This window comes from Lithobates pipiens, unplaced genomic scaffold, assembly GCF_037356315.1.
Source record: "Lithobates pipiens isolate NorthernLeopardFrog02 unplaced genomic scaffold, aLitPip1_a1.2 Scaffold_22, whole genome shotgun sequence".
In the NCBI taxonomy this organism is placed as follows: Eukaryota; Metazoa; Chordata; class Amphibia; order Anura; family Ranidae; genus Lithobates; species Lithobates pipiens.
The window spans coordinates 126871242-126883897 of record NW_027507784.1 but is presented as its reverse complement, the minus strand read 5'-3'; the positions used below and the strand labels follow the sequence as shown (position 1 = coordinate 126883897).

General features: G+C 45.9%; 1 protein-coding gene across 1 annotated transcript in view; it reads left to right on the top strand.

Moving 5' to 3' along the window:
- DRC11 (dynein regulatory complex subunit 11) overlaps nucleotides 1–12656 on the top strand; it is a 312672-nt gene that overhangs the window by 78319 nt on the left and 221697 nt on the right. Inside the window, exon 6 of the mRNA XM_077448238.1 lies at nucleotides 7871–7942. Coding sequence (XP_077304364.1) covers nucleotides 7871–7942 — 72 coding nt within the window. The remainder of the gene's footprint in view (nucleotides 1–7870; nucleotides 7943–12656) is intronic.

Genomic DNA, 12656 nt, shown 5'->3' with positions numbered 1-12656 from the left:
AATTTTGAAAAAATATATATTTTTTTACTTTTTGCTATAATAAATATCCCCAATCTAATTTCTTCATCAGTTTAGGCCAATATATATTCTTCTACATATTTTTGGTAAAAAAAATTGCAGTAAGCGTATATTGATTGGTTTGCGCAAAAGTTATAGTCTACAAACTATGGAAAAGATTTATGGAATTTTTATAGCATTTTTTTTTTACTAGTAATAGCAAGGCTCTGCGATTTTTAGCGGTGCTGCGGATCGGACACTTTTGACACATTTATGGGACCATTGACATTTATACAGCAATCAGTGCTCTAAATATGCACTGATTACTGTGTAAATGTCACTGGCAGGGAAGAAGTTAACACTAGGGGTTAACTGTGTGTTCCCTGGGTGTGTTCTAACTGTATGGGGATAGGACTGACTAGGAGAGGAGACATATCGTTAGTATCATAGTAGGAACAGACAATCTGTCCCCTCTCCTCTGACAGTACAGGGATTTGTGTGTTTACACACACAAATCCCAGTGCTGGCTCTCGTGCACGCGATTGTGTAGCAATCACACCGCCACCCATGCTCATCGGATCCCCTGCGGTGCAGCATCCCTTATAGGCTCCCCAGTGATCCTAGTTTCACTTTGTTGCCAAAGACTTGACTTCTCAGACAATGAAGCTTTAGTCATGCCCTGTTATGTTAACCACCATCCACCTATCATCCTAAACACTCAAAGATTGGGCAGGACATAAGTCTAAAGCTGGGGAAATCAGGCATTTAGTAATGAAGTAAAACCAACATCAGACCTGGTCTTCCGAAGGTGTTTTACATTTTAATTATAAATTGGCTGACAGTTTTCCTTAAGGAGACCCTAAAATATTGCGGGTACAATCACGTATTTTAAAGCTGAGCTCCAGAAAACGTGAAAATTCTTCCATGTAGTGGGGCTGTGTCTGCTTCACAAGGGCTAACTGCTTGTTTGGGTCTAGGGGGAATGGAAAAGGAAATTTACTCACCCAAACCTTCTCTCCTTTGTGCTGATATACTAGTCCATGTAGCCTCCTTCCCTCACCATGCTCCAGCAGTCCTGGTCCCTTCAAGACCGATGTGGGGTTCATAGCATTGCATTGACCATGAGAACATGGAGAAACCAATGTCTACCACTGTCTACCAAAAGTCTACTTGCAGTGCAGGCATCGCCCCATTATAAGCCAGAATTCTTAGCTTTCCCAGACTTAGGCTTTATTGGTTTAAATGCTTAATTGCAGCATGTTTCTTTTCCATTAATTATTTTTTCCTTGTCAAAAGTTTTTTATTGATCATACAACACATTAAAAGTGTATTAATTACATGTACAAAGATACATAGGGTCCATTAATTATTTTTTAATCCCTTGCAATGTACCTTGCTAGAATGCTAGATTTCCTAGACAACCAGGAAGAGTCACTTCTCTATCAGTAATATGTGTGAATGATCCTGTGTCACTTACCACTGATCTCTGAAAACTCCTTCACTTACTACTGACCTCTGCACTCTGCATCACTTACTGCTGACCCATGCACTCTGCATCACTTACTGCTGACCCCGGCACTCTGCATCACTTGCTGCTGACCCATGCACTCTGCATCACTTACTGCTGACCCCTGCACTCTGCATCACTTACTGCTGACCCCGGCACTCTGCATCACTTGCTGCTGACCCATGCACTCTGCATCACTTACTGCTGATCCCTGCACTCTGCATCACTTACTGCTGATCCCTGCACTCTGCATCACTTACTGCTGATCCCTCCACTCTGCATCACTTACTGCTGATCCCTGCACTCTGCATCACTTACTGCTGATCCCTGCACTCTGCATCACTTACTGCTGATCCCTGCACTCTGCATCACTTACTGCTGATCCCTGCACACTGCATCACTTACTGCTGATCCCTGCACTCTGCATCACTTACTGCTGATCCCTGCACTTTGCATCACTTACTATTGATCCTGGCACTCTGCATCACTTTATATTGATCCCTCCACTCTGCATTACTTACTGCTGATCCCTGCACTCTGCATCAGTTACTATTGATCCTGGCACTCTGCATCACTTACTGCTGATCCCTGCACTCTGCATAACTTACTATTGATCCTGGCACTCTGCATCACTTACTGCTGACCCCTGTACTCTGCATCACTTACTGCTGATCCCTGCACTTTGCATCACTTACTATTGATCCTGGCACTCTGCATCACTTTCTATTGATCCCTCCACTCTGCATTACTTACTGCTGATCCCTGCACTCTGCATCAGTTACTATTGATCCTGGCACTCTGCATCACTTACTGCTGATCCCTGCACTCCTGCATCACTTGCTGCTGATCCCTGTACTCTGCATCACTTACTATTGATCCCTGCACTCTGCATCACTTACTGCTGATCCCTGCACTCTGCATCACTTACTGCTGATCCCTGCAGTCTGCATCACTTGCTGCTGATCCCTGCACTCTGCATCACTTACTGCTGACCCATGCACTCTGCATCACTTACTGCTGACCCCGGCACTCTGCATCACTTGCTGCTGACCCATGCACTCTGCATCACTTACTGCTGACCCCTGCACTCTGCATCACTTACTGCTGACCCCGGCACTCTGCATCACTTGCTGCTGACCCATGCACTCTGCATCACTTACTGCTGATCCCTGCACTCTGCATCACTTACTGCTGATCCCTGCACTCTGCATCACTTACTGCTGATCCCTCCACTCTGCATCACTTACTGCTGATCCCTGCACTCTGCATCACTTACTGCTGATCCCTGCACTCTGCATCACTTACTGCTGATCCCTGCACTCTGCATCACTTACTGCTGATCCCTGCACACTGCATCACTTACTGCTGATCCCTGCACTCTGCATCACTTACTGCTGATCCCTGCACTTTGCATCACTTACTATTGATCCTGGCACTCTGCATCACTTTATATTGATCCCTCCACTCTGCATTACTTACTGCTGATCCCTGCACTCTGCATCAGTTACTATTGATCCTGGCACTCTGCATCACTTACTGCTGATCCCTGCACTCTGCATAACTTACTATTGATCCTGGCACTCTGCATCACTTACTGCTGACCCCTGTACTCTGCATCACTTACTGCTGATCCCTGCACTTTGCATCACTTACTATTGATCCTGGCACTCTGCATCACTTTCTATTGATCCCTCCACTCTGCATTACTTACTGCTGATCCCTGCACTCTGCATCAGTTACTATTGATCCTGGCACTCTGCATCACTTACTGCTGATCCCTGCACTCCTGCATCACTTGCTGCTGATCCCTGTACTCTGCATCACTTACTATTGATCCCTGCACTCTGCATCACTTACTGCTGATCCCTGCACTCTGCATCACTTACTGCTGATCCCTGCAGTCTGCATCACTTGCTGCTGATCCCTGCACTCTGCATCACTTGCTGCTGATCCCTGCACTCTGCATCACTTACTGCTGACCCCTGCACTCGTCATCACTTACTGCTGATCCCTGCACTCTGCATCACTTGCTGCTGATCCCTGCACTCTGCATAACTTACTATTGATCCTGGCACTCTGCATCACTTACTGCTGACCCCTGTACTCTGCATCACTTACTGCTGATCCGTGCACTTTGCATCACTTACTATTGATCCTGGCACTCTGCATCACTTTCTATTGATCCCTCCACTGCATTACTTACTGCTGATCCCTGCACTCTGCATCAGTTACTATTGATCCTGGCACTCTGCATCACTTGCTGCTGACCCATGCACTCTGCATCACTTACTGCTGATCCCTGCACTCTGCATCACTTACTGCTGATCCCTGCACTCTGCATCACTTACTGCTGATCCCTCCACTCTGCATCACTTACTGCTGATCCCTGCACTCTGCATCACTTACTGCTGATCCCTGCACTCTGCATCACTTACTGCTGATCCCTGCACTCTGCATCACTTACTGCTGATCCCTGCACACTGCATCACTTACTGCTGATCCCTGCACTCTGCATCACTTACTGCTGATCCCTGCACTTTGCATCACTTACTATTGATCCTGGCACTCTGCATCACTTTATATTGATCCCTCCACTCTGCATTACTTACTGCTGATCCCTGCACTCTGCATCAGTTACTATTGATCCTGGCACTCTGCATCACTTACTGCTGATCCCTGCACTCTGCATAACTTACTATTGATCCTGGCACTCTGCATCACTTACTGCTGACCCCTGTACTCTGCATCACTTACTGCTGATCCCTGCACTTTGCATCACTTACTATTGATCCTGGCACTCTGCATCACTTTCTATTGATCCCTCCACTCTGCATTACTTACTGCTGATCCCTGCACTCTGCATCAGTTACTATTGATCCTGGCACTCTGCATCACTTACTGCTGATCCCTGCACTCCTGCATCACTTGCTGCTGATCCCTGTACTCTGCATCACTTACTATTGATCCCTGCACTCTGCATCACTTACTGCTGATCCCTGCACTCTGCATCACTTACTGCTGATCCCTGCAGTCTGCATCACTTGCTGCTGATCCCTGCACTCTGCATCACTTGCTGCTGATCCCTGCACTCTGCATCACTTACTGCTGACCCCTGCACTCGTCATCACTTACTGCTGATCCCTGCACTCTGCATCACTTGCTGCTGATCCCTGCACTCTGCATAACTTACTATTGATCCTGGCACTCTGCATCACTTACTGCTGACCCCTGTACTCTGCATCACTTACTGCTGATCCGTGCACTTTGCATCACTTACTATTGATCCTGGCACTCTGCATCACTTTCTATTGATCCCTCCACTGCATTACTTACTGCTGATCCCTGCACTCTGCATCAGTTACTATTGATCCTGGCACTCTGCATCACTTACTGCTGATCCCTGCACTCCTGCATTACTTGCTGCTGATCCCTGTACTCTGCATTACTTACTATTGATCCTGGCACTCTGCATCACTTACTATTGATCCCTGCACTCGTCATCACTTACTGCTGACCCCTGCACTCTGCATCACTTGCTGATGATCCCTGCACTCTGCATCACTTACTGCTGACCCCTGCACTCGTCATCACTTACTGCTGACCCCTGCACTCTGCATCACTTACTGCTGACCCCTGCGCTCTGCATCACTTACTGCTGACCCCTGCGCTCTGCATCACGTGCTGCTGATCCCTGCACTCTGCATCACTTGCTGCTGATCCCTGCACTCTGCATCACTTGCTGCTGATCCCTGCACTCTGCATCACTTGCTGCTGATCCCTGCACTCTGCATCACTTACTGCTGACCCCTGCACTCGTCATCACTTACTGCTGACCCCTGCACTCTGCATCACTTGCTGATGATCCCTGCACTCTGCATCACTTACTGCTGACCCCTGCGCTCTGCATCACTTGCTGCTGATCCCTGCGCTCTGCATCACTTACTGCTGATCCCTGCACTCTGCATCACTTACTGCTGATCCCTGCAGTCTGCATCACTTGCTGCTGATCCCTGCACTCTGCATCACTTGCTGCTGATCCCTGCACTCTGCATCACTTACTGCTGACCCCTGCACTCGTCATCACTTACTGCTGACCCCTGCACTCTGCATCACTTGCTGATGATCCCTGCACTCTGCATCACTTACTGCTGACCCCTGCACTCGTCATCACTTACTGCTGACCCCTGCACTCTGCATCACTTACTGCTGACCCCTGCGCTCTGCATCACTTACTGCTGACCCCTGCGCTCTGCATCACGTGCTGCTGATCCCTGCACTCTGCATCACTTGCTGCTGATCCCTGCACTCTGCATCACTTGCTGCTGATCCCTGCACTCTGCATCACTTGCTGCTGATCCCTGCACTCTGCACCACTTGCCGCTGATCCCTGCACTCTGCATCACTCACTGCTGATCCCTGCACTCTACCTCACTTCTGATCCCTGCACTCTGCGTCACTTACTGGTGATCCCTACACTCTTCATCATTTACTGGTGATCCCTGCACTCTGCTTCACCTACTGCTGATCCCTGCACTCTGCATCACTTACTGCTGACCCCTGCGCTCTGCATCACGTGCTGCTGATCCCTGCACTCTGCATCACTTGCTGCTGATCCCTGCACTCTGCATCACTTGCTGCTGATCCCTGCACTCTGCATCACTTGCTGCTGATCCCTGCACTCTGCATCACTTACTGCTGACCCCTGCACTCGTCATCACTTACTGCTGACCCCTGCACTCTGCATCACTTGCTGATGATCCCTGCACTCTGCATCACTTACTGCTGACCCCTGCACTCGTCATCACTTACTGCTGACCCCTGCACTCTGCATCACTTACTGCTGACCCCTGCACTCTGCATCACTTGCTGCTGATCCCTGCACTCTGCATCACTTGCTGCTGATCCCTGCACTCTGCACCACTTGCCGCTGATCCCTGCACTCTGCATCACTCACTGCTGATCCCTGCACTCTACCTCACTTCTGATCCCTGCACTCTGCGTCACTTACTGGTGATCCCTACACTCTTCATCATTTACTGGTGATCCCTGCACTCTGCTTCACCTACTGCTGATCCCTGCACTCTGCATCACTTACTGCTGACCCCTGCGCTCTGCATCACGTGCTGCTGATCCCTGCACTCTGCATCACTTGCTGCTGATCCCTGCACTCTGCATCACTCACTGCTGATCCCTGCACTCTACCTCACTTCTGATCCCTGCACTCTGCGTCACTTACTGGTGATCCCTACACTCTTCATCACTTACTGCTGATCCCTGCACTCTGCTTCACCTACTGCTGATCCCTGCACTCTACTTCACTTACTGCTGATCCCTGCACACTGTATCACTTACTGGTGATCCCTACACTCTGCATCATTTACTGGTGATCCCTGCACTCTGAATCACTTACTGGTGATCCCTGCACTCTGCATCACTTTCTGCTGATCCCTGCACTCTGCATCACTTACTGCTGACCCCTGCACTCTGCATCACTTACTGCTGACCCCTGCACTCTGCATCACCCATTGCTGATCCCTGCACTTTGCATCACTTACTGCTGACCCCTGCACTCTGCATCACCCATTGCTGATCCCTGCACTTTGCATCACTTACTGCTGACCCCTGCACTCTGCATCACCCATTGCTGATCCTTGCACTTTTCATCACTTACTGCTGATCTCTGCACTCTGCATCACTTGCCACTGATCCCTGCTCTCTGCATCATTTACTCCTGACCCCTGAACACTGCATCAGTTACTTTTCACACAGTACAGTAAGTGATGCAGTGTTCAGAGACTAGTAATAATGCAGAGTTCAGGGGTCAGTAGTAAGTGATGCAAAGTTCAGAGATGCAATGTAATGCACTTGAGTTGAGTGACTGATTTGCTCAATGTGTGGAGCTCTCAGTCATGGTATACAATTCAATGCAAATTAAATTGCACCATCTGTGTACCCTTAGGGATTACAATTACTAGAACACAGCCAGAAAATAATAATTTTCAATAATAATTTGACTGCCTACTATTAGCACATTGTTAATATGTTGCGTGCAATCTAACAAAAAAATATACACTTTATTGAAAAATACAACTGTTCTCCTGAGCCAAAATATAATTACAATTTTAATGCTACCTTTTAGTTTTCCATAGCCGTGACATAAAATATACAGTGAATGTTCATGCAAGCATTTTAAATGAATGTGACAAGTTTCTAACTCTTAGCTTGAAGCCAATGTCCCCGTTCCATGCTGCCCGTTCCAGTCCACACTCCCTTCCTGTGTGTTTTCCTACTTCCCCAATTGCTCTGCACTCAGGAAGCTGTTTCCATTGCGTCCGTATCCTTACTGACTTTCCGTTCACACCGCAGGTCTGGCGAGGCTACATTCAGAGGAAGAGAACCAAGCAGCAAAGAGAAGAGGAAATGATCTTCCTGGGCATGGTAGGTTGTCCAGAGGACAGACTTTTCCAAGGCAACAGTATAATTGTTTAGCACACAACATTGGATCCTTAAGAAACAGGTGCAAGTCCATTCTCTTTCTAGTTACATTTCGACTGATAATCGTGGAAGAGAATAGAGGCATGTAGGAATTCTTGTTTGCCTGTATATTCAATGCTGTATCATACAGGCAGGCACAAAGCTTGTGTATCAAGCTTTCATAATAATGCCGTTATGCCACGCTTTAAGAAAAGGTGACTGATAAGTAAGTGTTCAAAATTTCAACAGTTTCAACCTTAACAAAAATGATTGAATAGCTATTCGACAAGCCTCAGAAAAAGTCATTTAACTAAGCAGGTGGTCAACATTAAAAATGAAAATATATAAAGTTTGACTATGTGAAGAAAGGCTTCACATTGGATGGTGAGCTTGGCAACCACTGCAAGGGGCATACATAGCACATGGTGTTTGGAGAATGGGCAAACTTTGGATCTTTATACTTTTTTTCATACAACTACTGCTGGAAGGCTTCACAAGAACAGTCATTGCGTTCTTTCTTTAACATTCAAAGAGAGGACACTTGAGCCTCTTTTAGTACCACTGTGCAAAGGCACACTTTTCATACAGTGCCCATATGTAAAGGCACAAAATAAGGCCCAACTCTAGGCAAAACTTTTTTTTTCTCTCTTTTTCTTTTTTCGTTGGAATGAATTTGTCAGATATTACGAACGTTTATGGGCTCCAGCGGACTTTTTTTCCCCAAAAGTCCAATGGACCTAGAAATAAAACATCTTTCAAATCTTTCCGATGGACTCGAGTCCGGTCGAAAAATCAGTTTGTCTGTATGCTAGTCCGACGGACAAAAACCGACACTAGGGCAGCTATTGGCTACTGGCTATGAACTTCCTTATTCTAGTCCGGTCGTACGTCATCAGGTTCTAATCCGTCGGACATTGGTGTACTTGTGTGTGGTCAAATCTGTTTATTCGGAAAGTCCGTCGGAACTCTGCCGAAAGTCAGTCGGGAAGACAGTCGGACCTAGTCCATCGAAAAAGTCCGGTCGTGTGTACGCGGCATTAGGCATACTTTAGTTGACTAAAATAGTGTTAATGTAGTCGACGAAAATATTTTCGTCGATGAATATGAACACTGGTTAGGACATCTGTCAGGTTCTGTGTCCCCATTAATTGCCCCCATTTCATTTTTTATGACACATCAGCTGGACAGGAAGTGAGAGAAAGCATACCTAATGGTGACATAGGCAGCAATTAAATTCTGAAGCATTGGTACTCAACCTGTGGCCCTCCAGCTGTTGCGGAAGTCCCATCATGCCTCAGCCTTTGGGAGCCATGCTTGTAACTGTCGGCCTTTCAATGCCTCATGGGACTTGTAGTTCTGCAACAGCTGGAGGGCCACAGGTTGAGCACCCATCCTTCCTTACTTTCAGGTTTATCACCCATCTGATTGCTGGTGTCAGGGCCATCTTTAATATTGATTGGACCCTGGGAAAAACTTTTCTTGGGGCCCCCCTCCCATGCAGATTCACTCTCCACTTGCTCTGAGACATACAATAAATAGCAGCTAGACTCAAAATCAGTTTACTGAATCAGATCAGGCAGCTATTTCCATGGTTGCCAGAGATTACAGTGTATCATTACCGCTCACTGACTGGTTGCTAGAGGTTACAGCACACATTACAGCTCACTGATTAGTTGCTAGAGGTTACAGCACATGATTTCTGCTTGTTGATTTTGCTAGAGATTACTGTGGATATGACCTGAGGGGGGCATGATATACATATCAATGCCACTTGCCGCCACTATTTACATATGAATGCCGGTAATTTACATGTAAACACAGGGTCTGGAGGTGAGTCACCTGTACACAACAATTGAGCAGAGCTGGGCAGCATTAGTAGCAGCAATACACACTGAGATATTGGGACACAGCACAGGACTAAAACCTCAAGAGACAAGGGAATTTAAACCAGGATAGTTGGCAACTATAAGGCAGTTGCTTTAGGCCCCACAACAATAACAGGGCCCAGGGCAGCTGCCCCTTTTGCCCTGCCTTAAAAACTGCCCTGGCTGGTGTTGGGTTTTAAAGTGATTCTTCATAAGAGAAGTTTAGGGGCTGTCATTGCTGGTCTCCTTTTGAATATACTGACTGAGTTAAAATGTATGTAAACACTAAAGCACCTTTCACACATGCATTCATTATATCAGTTCAGTCACATTTTTTTTCAAAGAGAAAAATGGATGAAGTTTACATCAGTTTGTCATCAGTTTTTCATCCATTTTTTTTACATCCTCCAGCTTAAGGACCTTAACCACTTGAGTCCCGGAGATTTTTTTTTCATTTTTTGTCCGATCCATTTTTTAACGGAAGAAAAATAGGGCTTTGATCCATTCCAAAAAATTGATGTTTGCGGAAGCGGATGTAAACAGATGTAAATTGATGGTCATCCATTTTCGTCTGTTTTTCTATAGATATACATTGATGTCCGTTTTGATGTCTGGATGAATGAAAAATGGACAAACGGGCCACATGTGTGAAAGGGGCCTGAACTTTTCTTATTTGCTCCCCTTTGGTCTATTAAATATATAGTGGAAATTGTTTTGTTATATTTGATTAATGCAAAAAAACTGAGCAGTGGTTTTCCTATTTTATCGCAAGGGCATAATTAACCCTCATGTTTCTTATCTTGGGACTTCAGAATAATTAGCCTCTATGTGAGTAATCATATCAGGTTGTCAGTGGCTTTAAGTCGGGTACACACTAATGCCCCATACACAAGGCCAGACATTCCGACCACAAAATCCGTTGCATTTTTTCTGACGGATTTTGGCCCAAACTTGTCTACCATACACACAGTCGCGCAAAGTTGTCGGAAAATCCGATTGCTCAGAACGAGGTGATGTAAATCACGTATGACGGGACTATAAAGAGGCCAGTAGCCAAAAGCTTTCGTCTCATAATTTATTCTAAGCATGCGTGGCACTTGTCTCCACAAATCGGAATTTAAACAATCGGATTTTGTTGTCGGAAAATTTTAGATCCAGATCTCAAACTTTGTGTGTCGGAGATTCCGACTGAAAAAGTCAGATGGAGCCCACACACGATCGGAATTTCCGACAACACAATCCAATCGCACATTTTACGTCAGAAAGTCCAACCGTGTGTACAGGGCATAACAGTTTTTTTTTCGTGCAACCAAAACTGATAGCTCTGGTCCATGCGAGGTTAGTTCAGCGATCTCCCCCACTGAGCTGCTGTGTTCTAACAGGAAGACCCACCCCCAGGACACTACAATCAGTCCTCTCTGCCATTGACTGAGAGTGCTGATCGGGAGTCGGTAGGCTGCTGGTTTTCCAGCATGCACATCCGACAAAAGCTGGCTGAACGGCAGGCTTCTACCTGGCATATGCACAGAATGAATGTGGGCCATTTTTTTTTTTTTTAATGTCTGTTGTCTCCTGACATTTGGCACCTTTAAAGTAGTTGTAAACCTCTGACATGAAATCTGAACACAGCATATCCATTTATAGTGTATACTTGTCTCAATGCAGAGAGAACTATATGCATTTTTGTCTGCTGCCTCTTTCCTCTGCTATTTGCATGAGTCACTTCTGACAGGTTTTCATGACACCAAGAGGAAAAAATGTGACCAGGGAGGTAGTTCTAGCACACAATCTGTGATTGATAGCCTAAAGTCTGTTTCTGTATGCAGTATCAGCTCCTCACTGAGATCTTTAGAGTTTAACTTCAGCTCCCCACTCCCTGATTTCTGAAAGCTCAGACAAGCTGTAAAAATGTTACACTTTGAACAGATGTAGAACAGAGAGGGCTGCAGATAAACAGGTAAAGCTTCTGTAGGAAGATTTGTTTTATCTCTGATCTCCTGTCTAGTCACTTCACTGGGTATGCGATGTGAGAATTTACAACTGCTTTAAAGCAATTCTGTAGCTGAGTTAAAAAAATGTGGGAAATCACAACCAGCAAAGGAAGAGTTTTCCTGCAATCCATTCCTCCAGTTCCTCCAACTTTTGCTATGAAGAGCTATGGACACCTGAAGACTCTTTACAGCTACTTCCTGAAGTGTTGGGTGCCTGCACCCCCTGCTGCATTCTGTGGTTCCTTCCATCAGGCCCTATTTTATTGCTGGTTAGTTTCTGTAGTCACATAAGGTCTGGCAGCAGGACCCACAGATTGCAGCAGGGGGCCAAACATCAAACATACCCTTAAGCATAATAAAAAATATCCTCCTCCACTTGAGTGTGGTGCTCAGAGACAATAGACTCTATTAATACTTCACTTCAAATCTAAAATGGCCACCACGCTTTTTCTGCCCTCCTAGGACTGGGATAGTCCCACACTGAACGCTTTAAAGAAAAAAGAAAGGGTGCACCAGCCTAGGGCATTACCTTTATATACCATTTATTGATAAATGAAAAACAATATTATACTCACAAACCAAAATAAAAACAAGCTGATCAATGCAATCCAAAAACAGGAACACTGGGGCCACTTCACCAACTTCTTATCACTGGAAAAAGCCACGCGGGTCTACAAAGGCTAACATGTTTCAAGGGTAAGGGATCTGATCACCTGAAGAAGAGGTGATTCTCCTTGAAACATGTTATCCTTTGTAGACCTGCGGGGTTTCTTGATGCAATAAGAAAATGGTGCAGTGGCCTGGTGTACCTGTTTCTAGATT